This window comes from Odontomachus brunneus, unplaced genomic scaffold, assembly GCF_010583005.1.
Source record: "Odontomachus brunneus isolate Ranch 3 - 2012 unplaced genomic scaffold, Obru_v1 Obru_scaffold_134, whole genome shotgun sequence".
In the NCBI taxonomy this organism is placed as follows: domain Eukaryota; kingdom Metazoa; phylum Arthropoda; class Insecta; order Hymenoptera; family Formicidae; genus Odontomachus; species Odontomachus brunneus.
In genome coordinates, this window is record NW_022639584.1 from 476665 (window position 1) to 500212 (window position 23548).

At 32.6% G+C, this 23548-nt stretch overlaps 9 protein-coding genes across 11 annotated transcripts; 4 read left to right on the forward strand and 5 right to left on the reverse strand.

The window, feature by feature from the left end:
- Positions 1-523: 523 nt before the first annotated feature.
- LOC116850134 (splicing factor 3B subunit 5) lies at positions 524-1472 on the forward strand. The gene is made up of 2 exons (XM_032828055.1): positions 524-629; positions 826-1472. Exon 2 carries the CDS (start codon positions 926-928, stop codon positions 1181-1183), a length of 258 nt encoding a protein of 85 aa, XP_032683946.1. The 5' UTR covers positions 524-629; positions 826-925; the 3' UTR covers positions 1184-1472.
- Positions 1439-3025, forward strand: LOC116850133 (cytoplasmic tRNA 2-thiolation protein 1). Its single transcript, XM_032828054.1, has 6 exons — positions 1439-1585; positions 1665-1896; positions 2002-2120; positions 2195-2383; positions 2475-2679; positions 2776-3025. The coding sequence occupies exons 1-6, from the start codon at positions 1538-1540 to the stop codon at positions 3015-3017; spliced, it is 1035 nt and encodes a 344-aa protein (XP_032683945.1). The 5' UTR covers positions 1439-1537; the 3' UTR covers positions 3018-3025.
- Positions 3026-3503: 478 nt separating this feature from the next.
- LOC116850137 (mitochondrial E3 ubiquitin protein ligase 1-like) lies at positions 3504-5237 on the reverse strand. 2 transcript variants are annotated; one of them, XM_032828058.1, is made up of 6 exons: positions 4959-5237; positions 4645-4850; positions 4388-4572; positions 4172-4240; positions 4036-4089; positions 3804-3947 (listed from the first exon to the last, which is right to left on the reverse strand). In XM_032828058.1, exons 1-6 carry the CDS (start codon positions 5061-5063, stop codon positions 3943-3945), a joined length of 624 nt encoding a protein of 207 aa, XP_032683949.1. In that variant the 5' UTR covers positions 5064-5237; the 3' UTR covers positions 3804-3942. The 2 variants fall into 2 exon arrangements, with proteins under 2 accessions (XP_032683950.1, XP_032683949.1); XM_032828059.1 differs by having other exon boundaries at positions 3504-3947; positions 4036-4240; positions 4959-5074.
- A 510-nt stretch (positions 5238-5747) lies between these two features.
- Positions 5748-9146, forward strand: LOC116850089 (toll-interacting protein-like). Of its 2 annotated transcripts, XM_032827946.1 has the most exons (7): positions 5748-5842; positions 5934-6003; positions 6331-6504; positions 6569-6702; positions 6767-6971; positions 7170-7337; positions 7420-7570. In XM_032827946.1, the coding sequence occupies exons 2-7, from the start codon at positions 5962-5964 to the stop codon at positions 7528-7530; spliced, it is 834 nt and encodes a 277-aa protein (XP_032683837.1). In that variant the 5' UTR covers positions 5748-5842; positions 5934-5961; the 3' UTR covers positions 7531-7570. The 2 variants fall into 2 exon arrangements, with proteins under 2 accessions (XP_032683837.1, XP_032683838.1); XM_032827947.1 differs by having other exon boundaries at positions 5768-6003; positions 7420-9146.
- On the reverse strand, positions 7813-9465 carry LOC116850090. Its single transcript, XM_032827948.1, has 5 exons — positions 9253-9465; positions 8662-8769; positions 8472-8585; positions 8318-8397; positions 7813-8188 (listed from the first exon to the last, which is right to left on the reverse strand). The coding sequence occupies exons 1-5, from the start codon at positions 9308-9310 to the stop codon at positions 8030-8032; spliced, it is 519 nt and encodes a 172-aa protein (XP_032683839.1). The 5' UTR covers positions 9311-9465; the 3' UTR covers positions 7813-8029.
- A 95-nt stretch (positions 9466-9560) lies between these two features.
- On the reverse strand, positions 9561-11606 carry LOC116850087 (calumenin-B). Its single transcript, XM_032827944.1, has 4 exons — positions 11343-11606; positions 10413-10980; positions 10205-10320; positions 9561-10046 (listed from the first exon to the last, which is right to left on the reverse strand). The coding sequence occupies exons 1-4, from the start codon at positions 11436-11438 to the stop codon at positions 9858-9860; spliced, it is 969 nt and encodes a 322-aa protein (XP_032683835.1). The 5' UTR covers positions 11439-11606; the 3' UTR covers positions 9561-9857.
- A 448-nt stretch (positions 11607-12054) lies between these two features.
- Positions 12055-13072, reverse strand: LOC116850091 (COX assembly mitochondrial protein homolog). The gene is made up of 3 exons (XM_032827950.1): positions 12921-13072; positions 12542-12646; positions 12055-12465 (listed from the first exon to the last, which is right to left on the reverse strand). Exons 1-3 carry the CDS (start codon positions 12976-12978, stop codon positions 12254-12256), a joined length of 375 nt encoding a protein of 124 aa, XP_032683841.1. The 5' UTR covers positions 12979-13072; the 3' UTR covers positions 12055-12253.
- LOC116850088 (26S proteasome non-ATPase regulatory subunit 14) lies at positions 12980-15234 on the forward strand. Its single transcript, XM_032827945.1, has 6 exons — positions 12980-13128; positions 13301-13420; positions 13505-13654; positions 14285-14548; positions 14620-14886; positions 15006-15234. Exons 2-6 carry the CDS (start codon positions 13328-13330, stop codon positions 15165-15167), a joined length of 936 nt encoding a protein of 311 aa, XP_032683836.1. The 5' UTR covers positions 12980-13128; positions 13301-13327; the 3' UTR covers positions 15168-15234.
- Positions 15235-15647: 413 nt separating this feature from the next.
- LOC116850086 (H/ACA ribonucleoprotein complex subunit 4) lies at positions 15648-20095 on the reverse strand. Its single transcript, XM_032827943.1, has 8 exons — positions 19926-20095; positions 19457-19581; positions 19012-19344; positions 17824-18234; positions 17631-17751; positions 17251-17501; positions 16580-16801; positions 15648-16427 (listed from the first exon to the last, which is right to left on the reverse strand). The coding sequence occupies exons 1-8, from the start codon at positions 19936-19938 to the stop codon at positions 16350-16352; spliced, it is 1554 nt and encodes a 517-aa protein (XP_032683834.1). The 5' UTR covers positions 19939-20095; the 3' UTR covers positions 15648-16349.
- Between the last annotated feature and the right edge of the window lie 3453 nt (positions 20096-23548).

Here is a 23548-nt window from a genome sequence, read left to right on the forward strand (position 1 = left end):
ATACGTATCACCATGTGATACGCGGATATTAGAAGCGTTTACGTTGCTAACTCTGTTTACTCTGGTCTACTGAGTTCCTTCTTTTGCCGTTGTTTGGTCCTGACGGCACTACAGATGTGTTGTTATTGGTATTCCTGGCCACTACAAATGTGACAGCGCTTATGACTCCTGCACACAGGACACGGTAATGCTTGCCGCGCGGCGAAGTCCGCGCGACAGCCAATCAATATGTTGTTTTTCCGTAAGAGCTAGAAGGTTATTACGGAAAGCAACATATTGATTGGCTGTCGCGCGAACTTCTACCGCGCGGCAAGGATTACCGCGTCTTGTGTGCAGGAGCCATTAGAATCGCCGCTAGCGGTCCATGGTTATATAGTCAAAGAAGCAGACGCAAATCTTATTGCGACAGCCAATCAGCATTAATGGTGCTATTGACGCTTCTGATTGGCTATCGTAACAAGAATTGCAATCGATTTGCAACTAATGTAGAGCTGCGTTCGGAAACATCACTCGGAAACATACTCTCTCTCTTTTTATCTCACTCTTGTATTTCGCTCACTCCAACGCCTATCGTCTAGTAGTGTGTACGCAGTGTGTGTTTCCGAACGCAGCATAGAACGACCTTTAAGGTACCTTTATTGGGAGCATCAAGCATCGAGCGTTAAAGCGGTAGCTAATCAACGTACCAGTTTTCGCAAGAACTACAAGTATACTTCTGGGACCTGATACGTTGATTGGCTAACGCTTTAACACTCGACGCTGGAACGCTCCCATGAATTGGCAACTTTATGCGTATCGAGCATAACATAATTTGATTTGACCTAGGTTGGTCTAATAAGACGAAACTTAAAAAAAGAACCAAAGCGTGAGAGAAACGTAGAGATAGTATCGCTCTTTAGAATTACTAAGAGATTACCTGGAAAAGATGGGTGAACGCTACAACATCCACAGTCAATTGGAACATCTGCAGTCGAAGTACATTGGCACAGGACACGCCGATACGACCAAGTTTGAATGGCTTGTGAATCAGCATCGTGATTCCTGCAGCTCGTATATGGGCCATTACGATCTGCTGAATTTTTTTGCGATCGCCGAGAACGAGGCCAAGGCGCGGGTTAGGTTCAATCTTATGGAGAAGATGTTGCAACCTTGTGGACCGCCGCCCGAGAAGCCAGAGGATTAAATCGCGCCCTCATTGTACATTCTTTATACGACGATACAAAAACTCTAACGCAATATTGCATCATATATATATATTTTTTTTTTTTACAAAGAGTTGTGTGACTCAATCGTGTGATGTTTCTCATTGTGCTCCCTCTTTTGATGCGTGCATACACAACGTGAATGCCTAACCTAACCTAACTTCTCCAATAAATGACCCGAGCTGTGTTCCACGCGCCAGTCTACTACCTAACCTAATTTTTATCGTGCATTTTGCATCAAAAGAGAAAATAAAGAACTTTTTGTATAAACTTGTGTTATATTACTTGAATAAGTTACCACATAATACTATATAAAGACAAATTAAAGAACCAAGATGCCTGCGTCATGCTCCACAAATTGCGGAAAAGATTCTATTTTAAAGGTAAGAAATTGTTCTTACAATGTTGCACAATGTATATAATTATAAGAATTAATTATGACAAGAACAAGTACATTTCTAGAGGCCAAAAACTGGTGATACTTTGTGCAAAGAATGCTTCTTCTTAGCATTTGAAACTGAGATTCACGACACTATTGTCAATGGTGAACTATTTAAGCCTGGTGATAAAGTTGCTATTGGAGCATCTGGTGGGAAGGATTCAACAGTACTTGCGTATATTTTAAAGACTCTGAATGAAAAATACAAATATGAATTAGATCTGTTTCTTTTGTCCATTGACGAAGGAATTACTGGTATAATAAAATTATCTCATATATGTAACATCTACAAAATATGACTTAATATACATTATATATATAAAGTCTATATTATATATTTTATAAAATACATTATTTTAGGGTATAGAGATGACAGTTTGAAGACTGTAGCACAAAACAGAGATGATTATGGTATTCCTCTTAAAATATTATCATATAAGGAGTTATATGGATGGACAATGGATGACATTGTTGCAGAGGTAAAGTATCTGATGGACTTTACTATGTTTAGATTATAATAAACATATTTGTAAAAATATGTAATATGTTTTAGATTGGTCGTAAAAATAATTGTACATTTTGTGGTGTTTTTCGAAGACAAGCACTAGATAGAGGTGCTGCACTGTTGGGAGTAGATTGCATTGCCACAGGTCATAATGCAGATGATATTGCAGAAACAGTACTAATGAATGTCTTGAGAGGTGATATTGCTAGGTTGCAGAGGTGTACATCTGTAATAACTGTAAGGATATGTTAATTATATGTTTATATAATTAAGATTTTCATTGTGATGATAAACAATAAAAATCAATACACATTTTTATTCAATACAGACAGGTGCAGATTCTATTATGAGATGTAAACCACTAAAATATGCATATGAAAAAGAGATTGTTATGTATGCATATTTTAAGCGTTTAGTATATTTTTCCACGGAATGCATATATGCTCCAAATGCTTATAGAGGTTATGCACGAGAATTTCTAAAGAATTTAGAAAAACTAAGACCATCAGCTATTATAGATATAATACACTCGGGTAAGTATATAATATTGTACTTTTTTATGATATTTTATTTATTATCTAAAGTAAATTAAAGAAATTATAAGAATTATTAACATAATGATATATTAGGTGAACAGCTGCAAGTAAAAGATAGCATAAAAATGCCAGAGAGAAGAAATTGTACTCGATGTGGATTCGTTTCAAGTCAAGAGATATGCAAGGCTTGTGTTCTGTTAGAAGGTCTGAACAGAGGACTGCCAAAACTTGGTATTGGGAAATGCAGCAAAGCTAAGAAAATTATAAACTTGAATACAAGCAATGCAGATAAAAGAAACATCGCACACACAAGATCGCAAAATATAGATTTTTAATGTTTTTATAAATGTGTTTTTATAAATTTAATAACTATATACCATTTACATTATAAATATATAATATAAATGGTACACTATATTTTTTTACATAAAATATCTATTTGTCTCTAGTTATTCATTCAACTACTGGCACATTTGAGGTAAGTTAGTATAGGACATCTATTATATACATTTTCTTTAAAATATTCAATTTATATTAACATTTAACTTGTATTTTTCCTAAAGATACTCATCAAACCTTAACACACATTATTTATTTAAAATTACTTGATAGATCATATCGTCAGAAGAATTCTATTACAAGAATTCTTTTATTAGAATGTCTTGTAAATATTCAATTTTTAAACAAAATATATACACATTATAATGAATATAATTATTACAACGTGTGTATATATATATATATATATATATATATATATATATATATATATATATATGTATGTATGTATGTATACATACATACATATATATGTAATATTTAAATTATAAAAAATATTTTCCCTTATTATTTTCATATCCTATTTGTTTTGTTATTATAGTAAAAATATTCCTTTTCTTATTTTGTTACAAGATATTTATATATTCCAAAATAAAATTTATATAATATATGCAGCTGTTCTTTGAGTGATAGGTGTTCTACAAATTGGGCAATTATTATTAATGCTGTTTGAGCAATCTTCACATATGCATACATGACCACAAGGCAACAAAATAATTTCACGTGCATTTGTATTGCATATCACGCATATTTGATCTGCTCTAAGATCCGTATCTCTAACTCTTTGTCGTCTTTCTCTACGAGAGGTTTCAAGGCTACGTCGCAACTCTTCCGCCGTTCTTTTCTGCTGCTTATCTTTCCAATAACGTCTCATTGCAGTTCCACCAATTAATAATCCAACCGTGCCGCATATTATGCAAACTATTCTGTATTTTAAAAAAAGATATTTTTACATAATTAAATATTTTATATATATAATTTCCTTTTAACTATTATAATTTTATTTCTATATACCTATATATTTTTCTCTGATCATCAAGTTTCCGTAGCAAAGTAGTAATTGACATGCTTGTTATATAAAAAGGAGATCCATTTAATGGTGGTTGCAAAGTAAGCCTGTCAGAATTAGTCTTTGACTTTGAAAGCTCACCTATTACTGTAACAATTGAGTCCACACGCAACATTTTCTCTGTAGTTTGCAAACCACGCTGACGTATTCCTAGTAATATATATAAATATTAATATATAGTTTATGTAAATAGTTTAAAAATTAAAAATAAATTTTATATAAAAAGTACATGAAGAATGCATTATTGTGCAACAAATATATAAAGAATAATTTTATAATATTCAGTTGTATTCTCACCTGTTAAGAATCCCCATATATGATCTATTACTGTAGGAATAATAGGCTCATAATGATCAGAAATTACATCCAGGTTTAAGATATTGGCAGATAAAGGATCTATTACTTCTACACTATAAGATTCGTTTTTTAAAACAAATGGTACTGTATTAAATACTTTCTGCATTGTTCGTTTTTGATCAGACCTGTATATAGTTACAATATAATAATCATAATAATGTAGTGAAAAGAATTATTAACATATAAATTTTTCTTACCAAAAACCAGCAGATGTTCTAGCAACAACATGTTCTTTGACACTAAGCGTTTGTATAACTCCAAAAACATTTTTTTTATTAATGCTTTGTAATGGTTCTCCTAAAGGTTTTACAAGTCCTCTGACAGCAATATAATCTATTTTATTCTGTGTCCTATTATTTAAAATATTTCCCAAATCTGACCCAACATTACACAGTTCAACATTCTACAAAAAATATTTTTTCAAATTATCTCCAATATTTAACATATTGTTTCTATAAATTAAACGTCAGTATAACTAAAACTTATAACTTTGATAACATCTTTTCTCTACCTGAATCGCCTTAATCGCATTTCTGCAATAAATATATTGTTTCAAACAGATAGCAAATATGACAGTGTCAATTCCAAAGGTTAATATTTCACCCAAAAATTCCATGATTAGATTTTGAATATATTATCTTCCATTTCTATGTCGTTTTACTCTGAGTCAAATCATTTTGAATAACATCATTCACATCGAGGTATTTACTTTTATTTTCCAAACTGCAAGAATTATTTCGAATTTATAACCTCGCAGGGCACCTTTATGCACTGCGATCGTAGATACCAACCTTCGTATAACTTTGGTCGCAACATAGAAATCTTCCTTTCCTTATGATAGAAGAAAAATCCCTAAAAACCAATTTATTGGGTACATATTATCTTACAAGATATTTTAGATAATATGTGACCATACTGGTTTTGTATACGTGTGTGTCAAGTGTGTTAAGCAATTGGAAAGCATCCAATATGTAACCAATAAACTGATTTTGTGTATGATTTGTCAAGATGTGTTAAGTAATTGGAAAGCACCTTATGTTATCTCGATTGTCAAAATCGACAGCCGTTAATCTCGAGTTAATCGAAAGTCTGTTCTTTTTAGATGAACCGTCTGAACTGGTATGTCACTGGTGCAATAAATTAGAGTGAGACAAATATATTTGATTTTAGATTAGAATTGAGATTAAATTGAAATTTAGCCAATCAGAGCAAAATTCACTAAGCTCAAGTTTGGTGAACTTTGCTCTGATTGGCCAATTTTCAATTCAATCTCAATCTTAATATATAGTCTGATACGGGCTTAACTTATTGCACTAGTTCAGGCAGTTTAGCTAAAAAGAACCTCGAGTCAGACCTCGAGTTTGTCACGACACACTTGTTTCGAGGCATTTCGAGGTATGTACGATTGCGTGATTTGACGTATTTGATGAATATCGGATGTATTATATGTAGAACGTAAACAGTGATTAAGAACAAGATCTCGTAGGAGATAATATTTTTTAACATCTTTCATCATGGACACGGACAGGCCGCTTCACGAAGATTGGAAAAAACGGGTGAATACGAACTGTCATTTATCAAACGCAATAATGAGAAGCATTACAAATGTTCTGTTATTGCGCGTATACACTTAAGTAGATTAGGTATATCTTGATGGATTTCAATGTACAGAAAGTAATATATTGGAAGAAATACAACTGAATATATTTATATCGATATTTCCCAACATATAGTTTATATTATTTACATTTAGTAACTACACAATGCCCTTATAATTTTATTGATCTTTAAAATTTATTGTACTTCAAATATGTGGTAGTGACTTTATATTGTGTATGTAATACACATATATGGTTATTAAATTTTATCCTAATTAAATACAGGCATTTGTGGGACCTTTGCCAGATAGTTTCTTAAGAATAGAGGAGCATAATGCACAACTTCAACAGGAAGCAGCAGATCAACAGGCTGCCTTAGCTATTCAACAACTGCAGATGCAAAATATGCCAATGGCTCATGATCCCCGAGTAGGCAGACTTAGTGTAACGATTGCTCAGGTAAGAATATTTTTTTATTACCTTCTCAATTATCTTCTCACGCTAAAAAGCAAAATCTTTCTAGGCCAAATTAGTAAAAAATTATGGAATGACAAAAATGGATCCTTATGTAAGATTACGAGTGGGACATGCAGTATATGAGACACATACAAACTCAAATGGTGGGAAGAATCCACATTGGAACAAAGTCATTCAATGGTAAGGACATATTTTGTTTTTACATATTTGTATCTCTTAAATATTGGAGTATTTGTTATTGTAGTCTACTTCCACCTGGAGTCACCCAAATATATGTAGAAATTTATGATGAATGTTCCTTTGTAATGGATGAATTGATTGCTTGGGGACATATAGAAATTCCACCACATGTTATACAAAAAGGTGAAACACATGAGGACTGGTACACACTGAGTGGAAAACAAGGGGATAATCAAGAAGGCATGATCAACTTAGTTTTCAGTTACTCGGTACGAACAATAAATATATTATTTATCTTAATTACATCTATCTTTGTTCAAATTTTAATAATAAACAGACTATTATTATAAAATTAATTAATAATTAAATTTAATATCTTTTTGAATATATATAAATTTGAGGAATCTTTTTTTAAAAAAATATTTTTATATATTTCTCTTTTTTTGGTACAATTTGTTCTTTTATAGAATAAGTGTAATCCATACATGGGCTCTTCTTCAATAATGATGGTACCTTCTGCAACAATGTTTGGTATGCCATATGCTCCAGTAAATGTTTACACAACACCTCCACCTGTTGTTGCACCAACGGTTATACCGAGTTCTTTGCCAAATGCTGAAGTTGAGTTGAAACAGGTATTCAACACACAATTCGTTTATAATTTTGTTTGTTGCAATTTTTACCATGTACATTCACGATTATAACTATACTTTGCAGATTGCAGAAATGTTTCCAAATGTCGACAAAGAAGTTATCAAATCAGTATATGATGCTAATCATGGGAAAAAAGATATTACAATTAATTCATTGCTTCAAATGTGCGAATAAGTCCTAATCTCTATGCAATTTGCCATATTTCATTTTACTATATTTTCTGTTAATAAGTATTATTCCGTTGAAAGAATGTAATAATATTATTAAGGAGATACAATTTATAATACTTCCATACATAATGATTAAGGCTAGAAAATTCTTTGAATATATAAAGTGCCGATATATATACCCTTTTAAGAAAACATTACTTTTAATGTAATATTCAATTGCTTATTTTTAGTCAATTTTGTTATATATGATATAATTATTTCAAAGTTTATGCTGTCTTTTTCCTAATTTTCCGAAAATATATGTATTTTTACTTTCAAACACGCGACTACAAACTATATAATCTGTTCATCTCTGTATATAACTTATGTTATATTGCGTGTTTTACGAAGTTGTAAAAAGATATACGCTTAATCGATATATCGCATACAAATTGTAATAAATATTAAGTATATGTAATTCGTACAATTTCATTCATATCAGATAAGTAAGCTGACAGAGTATGTCAGAGAATATAAAAAATTTTATACACGAATAATGTCACAGCTGTAGCTCCAATGGTAATTAGTATTGAATATGTATTTCTTGTTGTTGCGTTGCATGGTGGATCGTTTGCGTTGCTGGTAGACTGACAGGCACATACCTCGATAGTATATCCTTCAGTCTATATAAAAACAATTTTTAAGTATCCACATAATCATGTAATTGTATCTCATTATTAAACGATATTGATTTGTAGTCATAATTATATAAATTTCATTGTGAATAGCTTGTATTAGCTTGTAATACATACATGTTGAACGTAACAGCCTGATGTAATCGCCGATGTCTGGTCTTCGATGACTTTTCCGCAGAAATAACTGGCGTTCACCACTACAAATTATATACGTTTCGACTGTGAAATCTGATTTGGTTTTCTTTTGTTATTTTATAAAATGTAGTTTTACCTGCGTTATTGTACGTATATGTATATTTTATACAAACGTTATCGGTATTCAATTCGCAAGAGTATTTATTTGGGTTTTCTGCCCACATCTCATTCGTTTTTGGCGGTGAAAAGCCTAAAAAAATTGCAAAGTATTATCATTGAGATTAACGATAAAAAGTCAATAATTAACAGTCGAAGACGAAAGTTACTGTTATAAAACGGCTTCACGCAAGGAATATCATTAGTGCAGTTGACAGTCTTGTTACTTGGGCCTGGCCATGTAAATTGGAAGCAGTACTTTGCACCTAAACTTATTGCTACATGAAAAATAGATTGTAATTAAGAATGGACCATATGAAATGTCGATAAATCTGTGAAGCATTCGACGAATTCAATTAGCGTATTAATATTTTTCTCTCATCCACAATGTGATATAAATTAAATCAAATTCTCTCCATATTTTTATATAATAATTTACATGTCCGATGTATGTGTGTTTACGATAATTATGATATAGACTGTTTTGATGTGCATATGTATATATATGTACGTAGACGTACATACATACGCGCTTAGGTGTTCTTAATGATCAATTCTTATCTGCTGATTATCAAATGAGAAACTGACAACAACTCAAAAATAGTCCATGAGCTTTGAATGAATGTATTGCTAATAATAACGGCCTGAAAATACACAGTGCGGCGTTACATGATATTTGTATTCTCTCAGTGTGCAATATTTATAAATATTATTGAGGTATAATGTCGAATATACTTGTGGAAAGTAAATATATTGCGTACTCAAAAATATGTTGCAAATATAAATCACCAGCACTATTACTGCATATGTTCTCTTCATTTTCGCGTATTTTCGTGTACTAACACGCACAATGGTGTCTCAGGTATTACTCACGTTGACGATACTATATTTGCTCACGCTACGATATTTGAAGCTTATCTGATAAATCCGATCGTGACAATGACAGCCATATCCTAGATATCGAATTGTGAGACAGTCGTTATCAGTATAACACAATATCGTAGCTACTAGAATCAAAGATATGGTTTTTCTTACTTTTCTTATCTAAACGGAACAATGGCATAGTTCATACAATGATAATATAAAAAGTTTATTGTAACAATAGCTAATTTCTTTACAATTTTTGGCAGATATAGCATTTCATGCATTTCTCTCTTTCTCTCTTTTTTCTACGCTACTATATATATCTCTTTTTAATTAAATTATTATCGATCGCATATCTACACACTAGATAGACGTTAATATAAAAACACATTTATTATAATAAATGTATAAATATCCTTCATTAAATGATGTGACTCTTATAAAATTTTAAGTAGATCATTATAAGTAATTTGTTCAATAGTAATTTTATGAGATTACATCTTCAGAACTCGTCATGCCTCGTCAATGCCTCTCCGAAATCTGTAGCTTGAGACCCGACGAATATATCGTACTTCTCTAAAATCTCGTCCTTTGTAAGTTTGTGATCGGCGTCCGTGTCCGCTTCGTAAATCAAGTGTCGAGATTCCGCTTCCGCATGATCGAATTCCGCAGGAATGATCCACGTTTTTACCTGTTTTGAATCAAAATTTACATTCAGATATAAATCACCATTATCAGAGATCAATTAATAATTGAAAAATACAATATTGTACACTCTACATTGTACAGAATATACTCTTTGTACAACAATCATATAAATAGTACTAAGAACATATGAACACAACCAACCTCATCAGCATTCAAAAATCCATCACCGTCTTTGTCTCTATAGGAGGAGAATTGCTCCTTTTCGTTTTTCACCCATTCAGGTTCCTCTTCACCTTCATTGCCTTTATACATATCACCTGTAAGCAAGATAAAAGTTTTTGTCAGAAAGAACCACTTACATTCAAATTTTAATTTAATTTTTAGAAGCAATAAAATGATTTCTATTTACCAATATATTCTGCAAGAGATATCTTTCCATCTCCATCTTTATCGATATCCTCCATTGTTTCTAATACTATCACATCCTTCATATGCTCTGCCTCTTCAGCATGAAGGAAGGCAGTAAATTCCTCCTTGGTTAAAGCATCATCACCATCTAAATCAGCAGTAGTCCACCTTCTGCGATCTCTTTTAAGCATAGTGAGGTAAGAGAAAGAATCATCATCTGACTTGTCCTGCCTTTCCTTCTCGTGTTCATCCATATCTCCATAAACCATTGCTCTATACTCTGTCCATGACAATTTCTCTTTTCCTTGTCGATTATGAGACCTCCACTGACGCTCTACATCATCTCTAATGTAACGTTGTTGAGTGTACATTATCCAGTCTTTGAGTTCCTCTTGTGTTACATAGCCATCATTATCCTTGTCAATTTTGTCAACAATGATACCTAATCTTCTGGTGCTTTCTTCAGGAGTAAGCTGATCAAAGGTTTTAGCTTCTTCTCCAAGGAAAGCTTCATGATCATAGGCTGGATTGTGTTGTGAATTTATATAGTGATCTTCATTACTCACATCCTAAAATATCATATATATATATATATATATATTCATATTGAATATATATTAATCTAACAAATATTTATATTGTGTATCTATATTTTTTGTTTTTTATGATGTTAATTAGAGATTATAATAATTAAAAATTATAATAAGTTGCTATAAAATAAGAGCAATATAAGTTTCAAGTATACTAAATGTCAACAAGTCTATTCTGCAGGCATTGAAAAAATTATATTTATTATATATAAAATTATTAAATATAAAATTATTAGATATAAAATTATATTTAAATATTAAATATTGGCAGAATGTATAAGACCTTTATTTAATAAGCTGTATAAAATATAAGTGCTTAAAAATCTCAAGTTTTTTCTAACCTTGCTCAAAATGCGATGTTCGTTGTCCGGCTTCGGAATCACCGTTGCCAGGACGGAGAAACCGATTAGAATTTGGAGGTACACGAGTTCTCGCATTTTACGAGTGTGCCGGTGTAAAAAAAAAATAACACACGCAATATGTAATAAATCGTGAAACTTGGCGTCGGAATAGAGAGTTTCCGAACGTCAAGGCGAGCGATGTTTCTCACCGACGACGTAAACGACGAGAATTTTCTCGTGAGTCTTCAGCTTCCACATCAGCAAGCCCAACGAAACCAAACGCCACACCCCCACCTCTTCTTCATTTTGTGCTTATGGGAACTGATGCTGAGGCGCGTCCGCGGACGCTTGTTGGATGTTCGGCGGTCGAATCACCTTACGATCTATATCCTCCACGTGGACCGTAAATAAGACGATAACCATGATTGGAAAATATTATTAGAACAGTTTAACGCTCTTTTCCACGCTCTATACAATTATGCCATACATAAAATTATTAGTGAAGAGAGTTGTAGTTTATTTTTATAATTGACAATTTTTTAATTATAAAGAGTTAGAAATAATGTGGAATTATTGTCGTTAGAATTAGAGTCGTAGTTAGAGTATTTAGACAATCTAAGAATTAATTTTTATCATTTGTAAATAATTGAATAAAACATTACTCAAACATTTGCACATTATGTATGAGGATAACTAGAGGAAAAATTCAATATAGAAATCATGTATATAATCTCAACTTACAAGTGCTTATTCTATTTTCTATTGTGAAATTTATATTGAAGGTAATTTATATGTTTTAAAAGCTTCATTGTTCCAAAGCATTCTTTGCATACCATTTACAAAAATTACATTTGGGAAACTGAATGACAACAGCAAACAATTCTTGTATTATCTATTTTCTATCTTTACTTCTATAATGATGTTTGTAATCTGTTCTTTTTTTGTTTTTTGGGTATTCCAGTCCTCCTATATTCAGCCCTTTCGTTCAAATATTGTTCTGTACATTCTTTAATAAAGTCATCATTGTAATACCATTTTTCCATGCACTTTTTCATCTTCTCATTTTCTTGCCTACATTTTATGATCATTTTCAATCCGTTATTCAGGCAGCACTCATTGAATCCTGTGGAAAAGAGATAATTGTTTCACATATTATATTATATAACATATTATTCACATGCTGATAATAAAATAATTACCATGAACTTCGTCGACACATTTCTCCGCCTTGGTTCTTTCTCGCATTAATTTTGGTATTAAAACATCCTTTTCCACCTTCCTTAAACTCCGATCATCAGGGTCACCTGGAATTACAGTACAGACAGAAATTGGCGCAAACTGTTTCGAGATCACAAAAAATTGATGAAATGTAACATGCAAGCAATATTTATTTTTTGTGTGTGTCAACAGGTTTGGTTCATCGCAAATCCTATTGGTTGTGAGATTCATTATTCAACCTGCTTCAAATATAACCTTGTTGACAATTTTCAATTTTTTTGTAGTACTTTAACGATCAACTTTTTCATTGTCTTGTAATATTTGTTATTCATAAGACATTAATCAAAATAAAAATTTTACCCAAACCCTTAGGTCCCCCTCTTGACTTAGATACGTTATATACTTCCTCCTCTTTCATTGTTATGATCTCGATGGAGCGCCCGCGAAGGTAGCCAACAGACTGCGCTCGTGATTATGCACATTTGAGACTTCAGCGGCGACGCGGCGAGGAATGTTCGTTCGGTTAATCGTGACGAAAAAGGGATTCCGTTACTAAAAACAAATTGTCGTAAGGATGTATTACGTCTTAATTAAATGTCGAAATATCGTCCGGTAGTTCCCAGAGAGATTCGAAATAGCGTTTTTATTCTAACCTCTAAATATTTGTGTATAGTACGATGACACTTGAAATTTGTAGAAGTTTATATAGGTAATCGTTTGTACTTTTCATATGTTTTCAGAGTATAAAGCCCAATTGATATAGCAAGATGGATAGGCTATTACGGTTAGGCGGTGGTATGCCAGGTCTAAGCCAAGGACCGCCACCCTCTGATGCACCTGTTGTGGATACAGCCGAACAGGTATGTTTTATAGAGATATTTGTATTATGTAGATATTGTTCGTCCCCTTTAATGTTTCTTTCTTATCATCTCTGCTCTGAACAGGTGTATATATCATCTTTGGCTCTCTTGAAAATGCTTAAACATGGTCGTGCTGGAGTACCGATGGAAGTGATGGGTCTGATGCTGGGAGAATTTGTAGATGACTATACTGTCCGCGTTATCGATGTCTTTGCTATGCCGCAAACGGGAACGGTAAATATAACACAATGCAAAATAATAATAATTATATAATTTGTTGACATTAGAACTAGGATTAAATATTTGTAAGTAAATTTTAATATTCTATGTCTACACACAGACAACGTAAACTGTGTGTCATCTATGCAGATAATATGTAATGTATGGACATTGTTTAAAGAACGTATGGCTTATTAGAAATTAATAAAGAAAAGTTTATATCTTTATCTAACACATTTACAACAATTCTGATGTAAATTCATGAATGTTGCTCCTTAAACAAATTAGAATAGAATTCTTTGATGCTATTCTTTTAGTAAATGTTAAATATAGAAAAAAGTAAACATTGTTTTCCTTGCATTATGCATTTTTTCAAAATCCCTTCATTTCAACTACTCTGATAGAAATCATTAATCATCATTAATCGTCAGTAGTTCTAGTTTTCTTGAAATTTACAGCTCAACCCTGCTAAAAATCTATATTAAATTCTTTCATTTTGTTTCTCACTAGAGAGTCAAGCATTCGCTTGTTCATGCATATCTGGCTCAGTTCGACTCCCATGTGTCCAATTATAGATTATAAATCTAAGTTCTAATGTTAAGTACATGCTTATGTGTGTGACAATGTATCTTTGTATTATCACAGGGAGTCAGTGTAGAAGCCGTCGATCCAGTGTTTCAAGCAAAGATGTTGGACATGTTGAAGCAGACCGGTCGGCCGGAAATGGTAGTGGGTTGGTATCATTCTCACCCGGGATTCGGCTGCTGGTTGTCCGGAGTAGATATCAACACCCAGCAATCTTTCGAGGCTCTCAGTGAAAGAGCAGTAGCTGTTGTTATTGATCCTATACAATCAGTAAAGGGGAAAGTTGTTATCGATGCATTTAGATTGATCAATCCGAATATGATGGTGAGTATAATATTCGTGTTTATTGTACCATGTTCTCTATTTTTGTAACAACGGCGCTATGTTGATTGCAGGTTCTGGGACAAGAGCCAAGGCAAACCACATCGAATTTAGGCCATCTACAGAAACCGTCTGTGCAAGCCTTGATACATGGACTAAATCGACATTATTACAGCATTAGTATCAACTATCGTAAGAATGAGCTGGAGCAGAAGATGCTGCTGAACTTGCATAAAAAGACATGGATGGACGGTCTTACTCTCGCCGAATATTCCGAGCATAGTCGACTCAACGAGAACATCGTTTCTGAAATGCTCGAACTTGCGAAGAATTATAACAAGGTAAAACAGTGTACAATAGATATTCTCACAACTTCGTACATATTACTCGAAACTTATATACTGGGTATTTCCAATATTCTTGCGTCACAATAATGATGGAACCGGTATTCTCTTCGTAGGCCCTGGAGGATGAAGAAAAAATGACACCCGAACAATTAGCTATAAAGAATGTGGGCAAGCAGGACCCAAAACGACATCTCGAAGAGAAAGTCGATACGCTAATGGCTACAAATATTGTTCAATGTTTGGGAGCTATGCTCGATACGGTTGTATTCAAATAATTTGTTTTCAAATACATCACTCGGAATATATATGATATTTAAAGGAAATATACATCTTTTTAAAATAGAAGTATAATATTTTGTATGCCTGATTCACAAGTAATATCAACATAAATAATTAAAGATATGTGCATAATAAATTCCTTACATTTTTATTAAAAATAGTACGTTATATTTTTATATAAATCTGATATAGTTACTGGATCAAATATCATGCACTTGTGCAAAGCATAATATATTAATAAAGTATAATAAATTTCGTAAACTAAAAATCCTACAGTACAAAAACTATTAATTAGATGCTAATTCATTATAATTGAAGTTGAATTTAGTATAATAATACTCTAAAAAAAATATTACTGCTAAAAATATTACTCTAAAAAATTATCTTTATAATGATAATTTTTTGTACAAATAGATATATACTGAATTATATATATCTTTTATCATTTAGGTATATCTTTACTATATATCTAAATATTATATAATACATAATTTTATTCAAGTCATAATTAAAAAATAATCTTATATGTACAGTGAACTCTCATTCTTAAGAATATAAGTGCAATATCGAAGTTTTAAAATGTACTTGCGCAGAGTCTGGAAGAGTAATAGAAAAGATCCAAGAAAGGAAATCTACATTTTTCCTCTTGTCTTTTGAAAATGCAGCTAAAGTTGTAAAGGAATCGACAAATAACTATACGATATACGAAAAGAAAATAGTTTTGATATAATCATATACATCTAAATTTGTGTAATTACTTTTTGTTACGATGCGTCGCTGTAATAGTTTCCCGCTAAACGATCGCGTAAGACAACACACCACTATAGTGATTCTCTTCTGTAATATGCATTGACAGCTAGAGAATACTTTTTATGGAACAATTATTTCATTACATTTATTTTTTTAATGGCATTAATATAACATCTAAATGCTATATAATTGGAGATACCATCATTATTTTGTAAGTATCTAGTGCAACATCGTAGCGAAAAAGTACATACACACACACACGGACACAGACATGAAATTATATATTTTATGTAATAGTTCATTTTTAATCTTATAGGATGAAATGGCCACATGATGAATAAATGGCTTTCATCTATTGAATATACTTATATAAAAATCTTTTTATTATAAAATAAAAATTTTAAATTCTCTTTTTGTAATATAAATTTTTAGCCTGATGCTTCGAATGGTTCTTCATCTTGATGTTTTTTCTTTTTTTTCTTTTTCTCTTTCTTTATGGAAGAATCCTATAATGCGTAAAAATTATGAAATAATAGTATATGTAATAATAAAATATGTTTGTATATGTACATATACATACATACATACATAAAACTATATAATATCTAATTGTGAATTTTTCTAATAAGAAAAATTGATCTAATTATCCTATACTTACATCTTCCATCATTGTGAAATCTTTGCTTTCCTCATCCAGCTTCTCCTTCTTTTTCTTTTTCTTCTTTTCCTTTTTTTCTTTCTTTTTATCCTTTGGGGATGATGTTTCTTCGTCTTTCGCTCCAACGGACTGTTCTATAGATACCTCTAGGTCTGTTGCACTTACGTCACTTTCCCATTTCCGTTTTTTACCAGTAACTTGCTCAATACCATTATTCTCGGTCTATTAAGTTAGAGAACCTTCAGTGAAGAGAATTAAGCAGCTACTCTGTGGTTGGCTGGCATAAACATGTACGGACATTGCGACGCCAATGCAAAACCATATATATATGGTTTTGCATTGGCGTCGCAATGTCCGTACATGTTTATGCCGGCTAATCAGCTGATCGCATCACCATGTTGGCAAATTTTCTCTTCTAGAGGAAGAGAGAATTGCCTCTCTATATTAAGTACCTCATGATATATAACATTAACTTACGAAATATTATAAATATAATATAATAATATAATTTTATTAAGACTGCCGGCATTTTTTCATTAAAAAAATGTTTTTTTTTTCTAAAAAATTTGTTTATATAAGTAACATACACATGGCGCAGAATTTTGAGATTGGTGCAGAGCCACAAAAGTGGCTTTCCCGGTAGCCTAAAGGTTAAAATGATTATAACTTACTTTGATTGATACTGTTGGTTCGGTTCCAGAATAATAGGTATAATTTTGTAACCATTCAGTTGGTGTGTTTTCATTTGGCTTTCCATATTTATCTAATTTTCCTTCGATTATCATACGTTTCTTTGTTGATGATTTAGGTCCCAAACCCCACTTTCTCGGATACGCGTCTCTCTCCATAATTACCCTTTTAGTTCTTGCGGCGATTCCATGATCACATGCAGCCATAGTTGCAGAGGTCATCAATGCTATGGCTGAAAGTATACGAATGATATTAATTAAATATAAAAGTGATGAATTGAATATTGTTATATATAATTAAGTACATGATATAAAATATTAAATAAAATATGTTTTGTTATTATAATTTAGAAAATATTTACCGAGTGCTACAGCTTCGCCCTTAGTGGTTACAATTACAATTTCTTGATTCACTTCTATATTCGAGTCGTACATCAGAATGCCTGGTAGCATTATTTGCGCTCCGTAACAAATTGCATTTACCTAACAATAAAAATATACAATTTTATTGACAACTTTAATAACTGTATAAGAAACAAAGAATTTAATACATACAGCACTATCCTTTATGATGATTCTTTTGTGTTGCACTAATAATGCTTCTAATGGTTTTATTACTCTCCTTAGATACGATTCGTCTCCGTGATTGTCATACAACCACTGGGCATCAAGGATATCATGCATGGTGACCATATTGTCATTTTCAGATTGGACGCCGGAGCGAATTCGTCTCAGTTCTTGCATATTACAACCAATACCTAGGAAGAGCCCCAGATGAACACACAGTGTTCTAATGTATGAACCAGCTTCACAATTAACTCGAAACACTCCTATGTCTCGTTGCTTGTCGTAATCGAGTAACGTGTTATCGTATACTGTCCTAACGCGAAGCTGTCTCTTGACTGCCGATATAATCGGCGGTCTCTGAAACAGAGCACCTTGCAGTTTCTCCAATGCTTGTTGTACCTACAATTGTATTAATGTGAATTCTCAATATACATATACAACATGATACAAAATATATGCTATACAATGTAAAATATTAAATGTGTCTCAATGTAATATAGAATAAATTACTAGAAACTACTTTCTAAGATACCTTTATAAATATTAATTTCATATAAAAATGTTTAAGACACAAGTAATGTTACATTGAAAATGTTACATTTTAATCATCTTAGTTTTTTCTAGGTAAAAATATCAAAAAGTTTTAAAGGTCATTTCAAGTTTTTAAAATAAAAAGCTTTATTTTTTATCAGTTGTAGAAGATGGAAAGATGAATTCAATGATCTATAATATCTTGACTATGAACCAATCTTGAAATGGAAATAATATAAAGTAACAGGAAAAGTAGTAAGTAGTTATTTATTTTGTTAAAAAAATTATTGTTACTATTATTCTTTTTGTTTTTCTGTATTTTTTTCATTTAAAGATTACTTCATGACTCACAAAAGGTGTTATAGATTGTTGGATTTGTTTCTCTATCCTCTACTATTACACTTACAGCTAATTAGAAATAAGGATTTCTATCCTTACTTTTAATTAGGAAATAAGGATAAAAAACTTGAGATTCAAAATTATGTTCTACCTTTAAAAAAAACATGACTAAAAAATATATAGCTCTTTTAAAATTATATTTCTTTTTTCTTAAATATTTTTATGTAAAATCAATATTTATAAAGAGATTTTAGAAGATAGTTTCTTTGGTAACTCACTGTGTATCAAATGATGTAACAAACTTACCTTCTGTATACTTTCTGGGCTATCATGAAGTTTGAATACAGCAACATATTCTTTACCAGCAGATTGTTGTGATTTAGCTAATCTGGTTGCTCTGTCTATACAGACTATTAGACAACCTGATACTTTAGGATCCAATGTACCAGAGTGACCTGTCTTTTCTACTCTCAAGATTTTCTTTATCCAAGATACTACTTCATGTGACGAAGGATTACATGGCTTGTCTAAATTGATACAGCCTGACTTTATATATTCAGATATGGGGCGATTAAGTGGAGTAGAACCACATGTTAACGGAGTAAAATGTTTGGTACGTGTCAGCATTTTGTCAAAATTCTACAATAAACAGACAAGGAAATAATGTCTATTAATTAGTTTATGACATTATACTATTAGTCAAGTTCATGATTATATATCTTGATTTTATATGTTTTTAATATATTTTTACCTTAAATAACAAAGGCCAATCTTTACAGTCAAGCTTTGTTATTTCATCAGAAGGTTCAATCTCGCATTTTATCTCCCTCTGAAGCTCACCAAGAGACTTCTTCTTGCTCTTTTTCTTATGCTTATCTGTAAAATGCCGCAAAATGCGATATAAGGTAACTTAACCTATACCTAAATTTCAACTTGATGCTGGCGAAAACGAATCAGATTTGTTTAATTAGATATCAAAACATGTTTATTATATAATCGTTTTCGATCAGTCAATATTTTATGATATTTCGGACTGTACTCTCACTGTAAATAATTATAAATTGAAGTGGACACGTGTGTGCAATAAGATATTATATAGCAAAATTCATAACAGAAAAACGACAATTCAATAAATTACTTATAAGTGAAATGAAAACAAGAAATCACATTCAAAGCAATATGTAAAGTATATTTATGAGAAACGTATAAAAAATAATAACCTTCTTCTGCCATTTTCGAATCTTTCACGACACGTGCTTGCCTTCTTCTTGATATATCACTACTGAACACTTATACGAGGTTATGGCTTCTGCATACAGAACGCGGCAACGCTTGCCGCGTGGCGAAGTTCGTGCAACACAGTGCTGCGAGTTCGCGATATTTTCTAGATGCGCATGCGTGAATGACGTAGCAGCTCGACGTAAGCAGTTTCCAATGACGGCGTTAGGTACGAGTAGACAGTTCTTAGGGACATGCACAAAAACTCGGCCGTCTGTCTGTGTTGTTTGCGAGTGGTTAGGTTAGATAGGTAGTGAAATGATATAATAATAAATTAGTATAATTAGTATAGTTATAATAATTAGTATAGCTATGTAAAATGTGATATTATAATATGTATATATAGTACATATTAATAAATAAAATGTGATAAAAAATGCAATTTTAATATAAAGTGATATTATGATAAAGAAAAATTATAATATTGATAAAGTTATAAATTATAATATTATGATAAAGTCCAATTATAATATTAAATTAATTAAAGAAAAAAGTGCCGTATTGAAGAAAGAAATGGAGAAATCAACATTAGCCTTTGTCATCAAGTGGCATCGAGGCAAAGAAGAGGAAATGTGCGAGAAGAAAATTCCAATATGCATGGTTAAATATGAATGTTTTCAAAGATTGGTTGGCTGCAGAAATTACAAAATAAAAAATATATTTATTTTTACTCATAAACAGCATTCTGTTTCTTCCCACAAACTTTCTTTTCTCCCTACAATCCTTTCATATTTTCTTTTAGGTGAGGGATCTTACGATACCTTAAAATAGATACGGCGCTGAGGTTACCACAGAGTTTGCTCAATGCGCGTGCGCGAAAATATATCGCGAACTCCCAGCACTGGTGCAACAGCCAATCAATATGCTTCTTTTTGTAAAGGTCGTTCTACAGTATAGCGTGTTCGATTGGCCCTGGGTTAATCGTTCCGAGAGCGATTAAGGCCATCACACACAAAATTCCGTAAGACTTAAAACTTAAGCGTAAAGAAATCGACCAATCCCAATCAAGCACTCGGCCCTCCATTATTACGAAGAACCGAATACTCGATTGAGATTGGTCGATTTCCTTACGCTTACGATTTAAGTTCTTACGGAATTTTGTGTGTGATGGCCTTTAATGACGTCATAAAGGCTGGTTTATGATAGTAATCTATTAACTTTATGCCGGAACCGTAAAAAATTGACCAATCATAGTCGAATTGTAGAAGAATGATCAACTATACTTGATCAATTTTGTACGGTTCCGGCATAAGTTAACGGATTACGACCATCGTAAACCAGCCTTTAGTCTCTACTAGCCAATCATAAAGCTTATAAGTATTTGTTCGACTAATAAACGTAGGCTGAATAACCTAGGGTGCGTTCAGATTTTTCATTCGGGTGCACTCTATTACTAGAAACACTATAGTATATGTTACATATACTATAGCACTTTTAGTAATAGAATATACCGGGTATGGAATCTGAACGCAGCCCTAGGGATGCGTTCAGATTCCCTACCCGGGTGCATTCTAGTGAGTTAGGGCCGTAACACACAGAAAAACTTAAGCAGTAAGACGTAAGCAATAAGCAAATTGACCAATCAAGTCGTTGATTCTTGGACCGTAAGAAGAATCAATGACTGTGATTGGTCAATTTGCTTACTGCTTACGTTTTACTGCTTAAGTTTTTTGTATGCCACTAGCCTTACTGTAGTGTGATTCTTTAACTCGTTATTGTAGTTAACGACAATTCATTGCGCAGCTTTTTCATACTGTAGAAAAGCTGCGCAACGATAACGAGACTGTCGTTAACTGCAATAATGAGTTACAGAATTGCCCTACTGTAGCCCTATTCTGTAACTCGTTATTGGAGTTAACGACAGTTTCGTTATCGTTGCTCAGCTTTTGTATACTGTAGAAAAACTGCGCAACGATAACGAGACTGTCGTTAACTGCAATAATGAGTTACAGAATTGCCCTACTGTAGCCCTATTCTGTAACTCGTTATTGGAGTTAACGACAGTTTCGTTATCGTTGCTCAGCTTTTGTATACTGTAGAAAAACTGCGCAACGATAACGAAACTGTCGTTAAAGCCCGTATCAGACTACGGATTAAGATTGAGATTGAATTGAAAATTAGCCAATCAGAGCAAAATTCACTAAGCTCAAGTTTGGTGAACTTTGCTCTGATTGGCCAATTTTCAATTCAATCTCAATCTTAATCCGTAATCTGATACGGGCTTAAAGCTGGTGGCACATAGAAAAACTTAAGCAGTAAGACGTAAGCAGTAAGCGAATTAGCCAATCACAGTCGTTGATTCTTGGACCGTAAGAAGAATCAACGACTGTGATTGGTCAATTTGCTTACTGCTTACTGCTTAAGTTTTTCTGTGTGCCACGGCCCTAACTCCAATAAAGCGTCTTCTACAATGGCAGTAGGAGTAGTAGTAAAAAATAAGCAGTAAGTAAATAGACCAATCACAATCGATTATTTTTGAAACGTGAGAATGGAATTGGTCAATTTGCTTACTGCTTATTTCTTACTACTACTCCTACTGCCATTGTAGAAGACGCTTAACGAGTTATAGAATCCCAGCACGATCCTATGCGGATGACATTGTCATCTTTTATAGGAATAAGTCCGTAGCTAGCATTTGTTTAAAATTGAATTACAATTTTTCTATCATTGGCCAAAATTTACAGGCACATGATTTACTGATCGCCCCTCAAAAAACTAAATTTAATATTTTTGCAAAATCATAGAACTGACTCCTAACTTTTCACATGAAATGAAGAACTCAGTCCTTCTTGAGTCGGATTGCACCAATGTCAACCCAGGTGATTCTCTAGATGTTCCCTCCATTTCCACTATACTTCGTTCACGTAAATCCTCCCTGCTATCCCCTTACTATCAAGAAATCCATAACTTAGAACCTCTTAGATATCAGGGACACTTGAATTTTCCCGTAGCTAATAGATTTATGGATATCTCTACGGATATCATAGCGTTCTCAGAGTTGAGCAAATTTCGGAAAAAAGTAGGGAATTTTTATTATTGCAAACATAAAAAATCTCAGTCAGCGATATGAATCGTAGGGCTGCTGCTATACTTGATCATAAAAACCTGAACTGTATTATTTATACTGACGGCTCAGTAATGCCTGATGGCAGGGCTGGTTTCGGGATTTTCTTCCCTACACATAATATTAAAGCATCTGTTCCCTGCTCTCGCTCTCGGGTTATTATGCATGTGGAAGCGGATATTTTGCATAATATATGCAATTGAACTGTGTTCGAACAAAGTTGGCATATTGTCCGACTCCAGGAGTATCATATCCAATGTTTCCAACCTCAACATTTCAAAAAGGACTAGCTATCTTTGTCATAAAATCAGAGACAAGTTAATATCTGCTTCTCAATTGGACATTCATATAACATTAATTTGGATACCCGGACACTGTGGTTTCATAGGCAATGAGACTGCTGATCAACTTGCGAAATCAGCAGCTTTCTCCTCTCATGATACATGTCACACTAACATTTACTGTGGGGATCTTATTGCTAATATTAAACGTGATTTCCAA

What these genes read in the sequence shown, in the direction of transcription:
- LOC116850137 (XM_032828059.1), bottom strand. Translation starts at nt 5,063, where the DNA reads ATGGAATTTTTGGGTGAAATATTAACCTTTGGAATTGACACTGTCATA. An exon ending in ATGCGATTAAGGCGATTCAG is followed by an intron (nt 4,851 to 4,958) that starts GTAGAGAAAAGA and finishes TATTTTTTGTAG; the next exon opens with AATGTTGAACTGTGTAATGT. An exon ending in AGAACATCTGCTGGTTTTTG is followed by an intron (nt 4,573 to 4,644) that starts GTAAGAAAAATT and finishes AACTATATACAG; the next exon opens with GTCTGATCAAAAACGAACAA.
- LOC116850134 (XM_032828055.1), top strand. Translation starts at nt 926, where the DNA reads ATGGGTGAACGCTACAACATCCACAGTCAATTGGAACATCTGCAGTCG.
- LOC116850088 (XM_032827945.1), top strand. Translation starts at nt 13,328, where the DNA reads ATGGATAGGCTATTACGGTTAGGCGGTGGTATGCCAGGTCTAAGCCAA. An exon ending in TTGTGGATACAGCCGAACAG is followed by an intron (nt 13,421 to 13,504) that starts GTATGTTTTATA and finishes TGCTCTGAACAG; the next exon opens with GTGTATATATCATCTTTGGC. An exon ending in CTATGCCGCAAACGGGAACG is followed by an intron (nt 13,655 to 14,284) that starts GTAAATATAACA and finishes GTATTATCACAG; the next exon opens with GGAGTCAGTGTAGAAGCCGT.
- LOC116850091 (XM_032827950.1), bottom strand. Translation starts at nt 12,978, where the DNA reads ATGAAAGAGGAGGAAGTATATAACGTATCTAAGTCAAGAGGGGGACCT. An exon ending in AGGGGGACCTAAGGGTTTGG is followed by an intron (nt 12,647 to 12,920) that starts GTAAAATTTTTA and finishes CTGTAATTCCAG; the next exon opens with GTGACCCTGATGATCGGAGT. An exon ending in ATGTGTCGACGAAGTTCATG is followed by an intron (nt 12,466 to 12,541) that starts GTAATTATTTTA and finishes TCTTTTCCACAG; the next exon opens with GATTCAATGAGTGCTGCCTG.
- LOC116850090 (XM_032827948.1), bottom strand. Translation starts at nt 9,310, where the DNA reads ATGAAGAGAACATATGCAGTAATAGTGCTGGTGATTTATATTTGCAAC. An exon ending in ATATACGTACAATAACGCAG is followed by an intron (nt 8,398 to 8,471) that starts GTAAAACTACAT and finishes TATAATTTGTAG; the next exon opens with TGGTGAACGCCAGTTATTTC. An exon ending in CAGGCTGTTACGTTCAACAT is followed by an intron (nt 8,189 to 8,317) that starts GTATGTATTACA and finishes GTTTTTATATAG; the next exon opens with ACTGAAGGATATACTATCGA.
- LOC116850133 (XM_032828054.1), top strand. Translation starts at nt 1,538, where the DNA reads ATGCCTGCGTCATGCTCCACAAATTGCGGAAAAGATTCTATTTTAAAG. An exon ending in TGGATGACATTGTTGCAGAG is followed by an intron (nt 2,121 to 2,194) that starts GTAAAGTATCTG and finishes AATATGTTTTAG; the next exon opens with ATTGGTCGTAAAAATAATTG. An exon ending in TATAGATATAATACACTCGG is followed by an intron (nt 2,680 to 2,775) that starts GTAAGTATATAA and finishes ATGATATATTAG; the next exon opens with GTGAACAGCTGCAAGTAAAA.
- LOC116850089 (XM_032827946.1), top strand. Translation starts at nt 5,962, where the DNA reads ATGGACACGGACAGGCCGCTTCACGAAGATTGGAAAAAACGG. An exon ending in TTAGTGTAACGATTGCTCAG is followed by an intron (nt 6,505 to 6,568) that starts GTAAGAATATTT and finishes AAATCTTTCTAG; the next exon opens with GCCAAATTAGTAAAAAATTA. An exon ending in ACTTAGTTTTCAGTTACTCG is followed by an intron (nt 6,972 to 7,169) that starts GTACGAACAATA and finishes GTTCTTTTATAG; the next exon opens with AATAAGTGTAATCCATACAT.
- LOC116850087 (XM_032827944.1), bottom strand. Translation starts at nt 11,438, where the DNA reads ATGCGAGAACTCGTGTACCTCCAAATTCTAATCGGTTTCTCCGTCCTG. An exon ending in AACATCGCATTTTGAGCAAG is followed by an intron (nt 10,981 to 11,342) that starts GTTAGAAAAAAC and finishes ATGATATTTTAG; the next exon opens with GATGTGAGTAATGAAGATCA. An exon ending in ATCTCTTGCAGAATATATTG is followed by an intron (nt 10,321 to 10,412) that starts GTAAATAGAAAT and finishes TCTTGCTTACAG; the next exon opens with GTGATATGTATAAAGGCAAT.
- LOC116850086 (XM_032827943.1), bottom strand. An exon ending in GCCCAGAAAGTATACAGAAG is followed by an intron (nt 18,235 to 19,011) that starts GTAAGTTTGTTA and finishes ATACAATTGTAG; the next exon opens with GTACAACAAGCATTGGAGAA. An exon ending in GGGCGAAGCTGTAGCACTCG is followed by an intron (nt 17,502 to 17,630) that starts GTAAATATTTTC and finishes GTATACTTTCAG; the next exon opens with CCATAGCATTGATGACCTCT.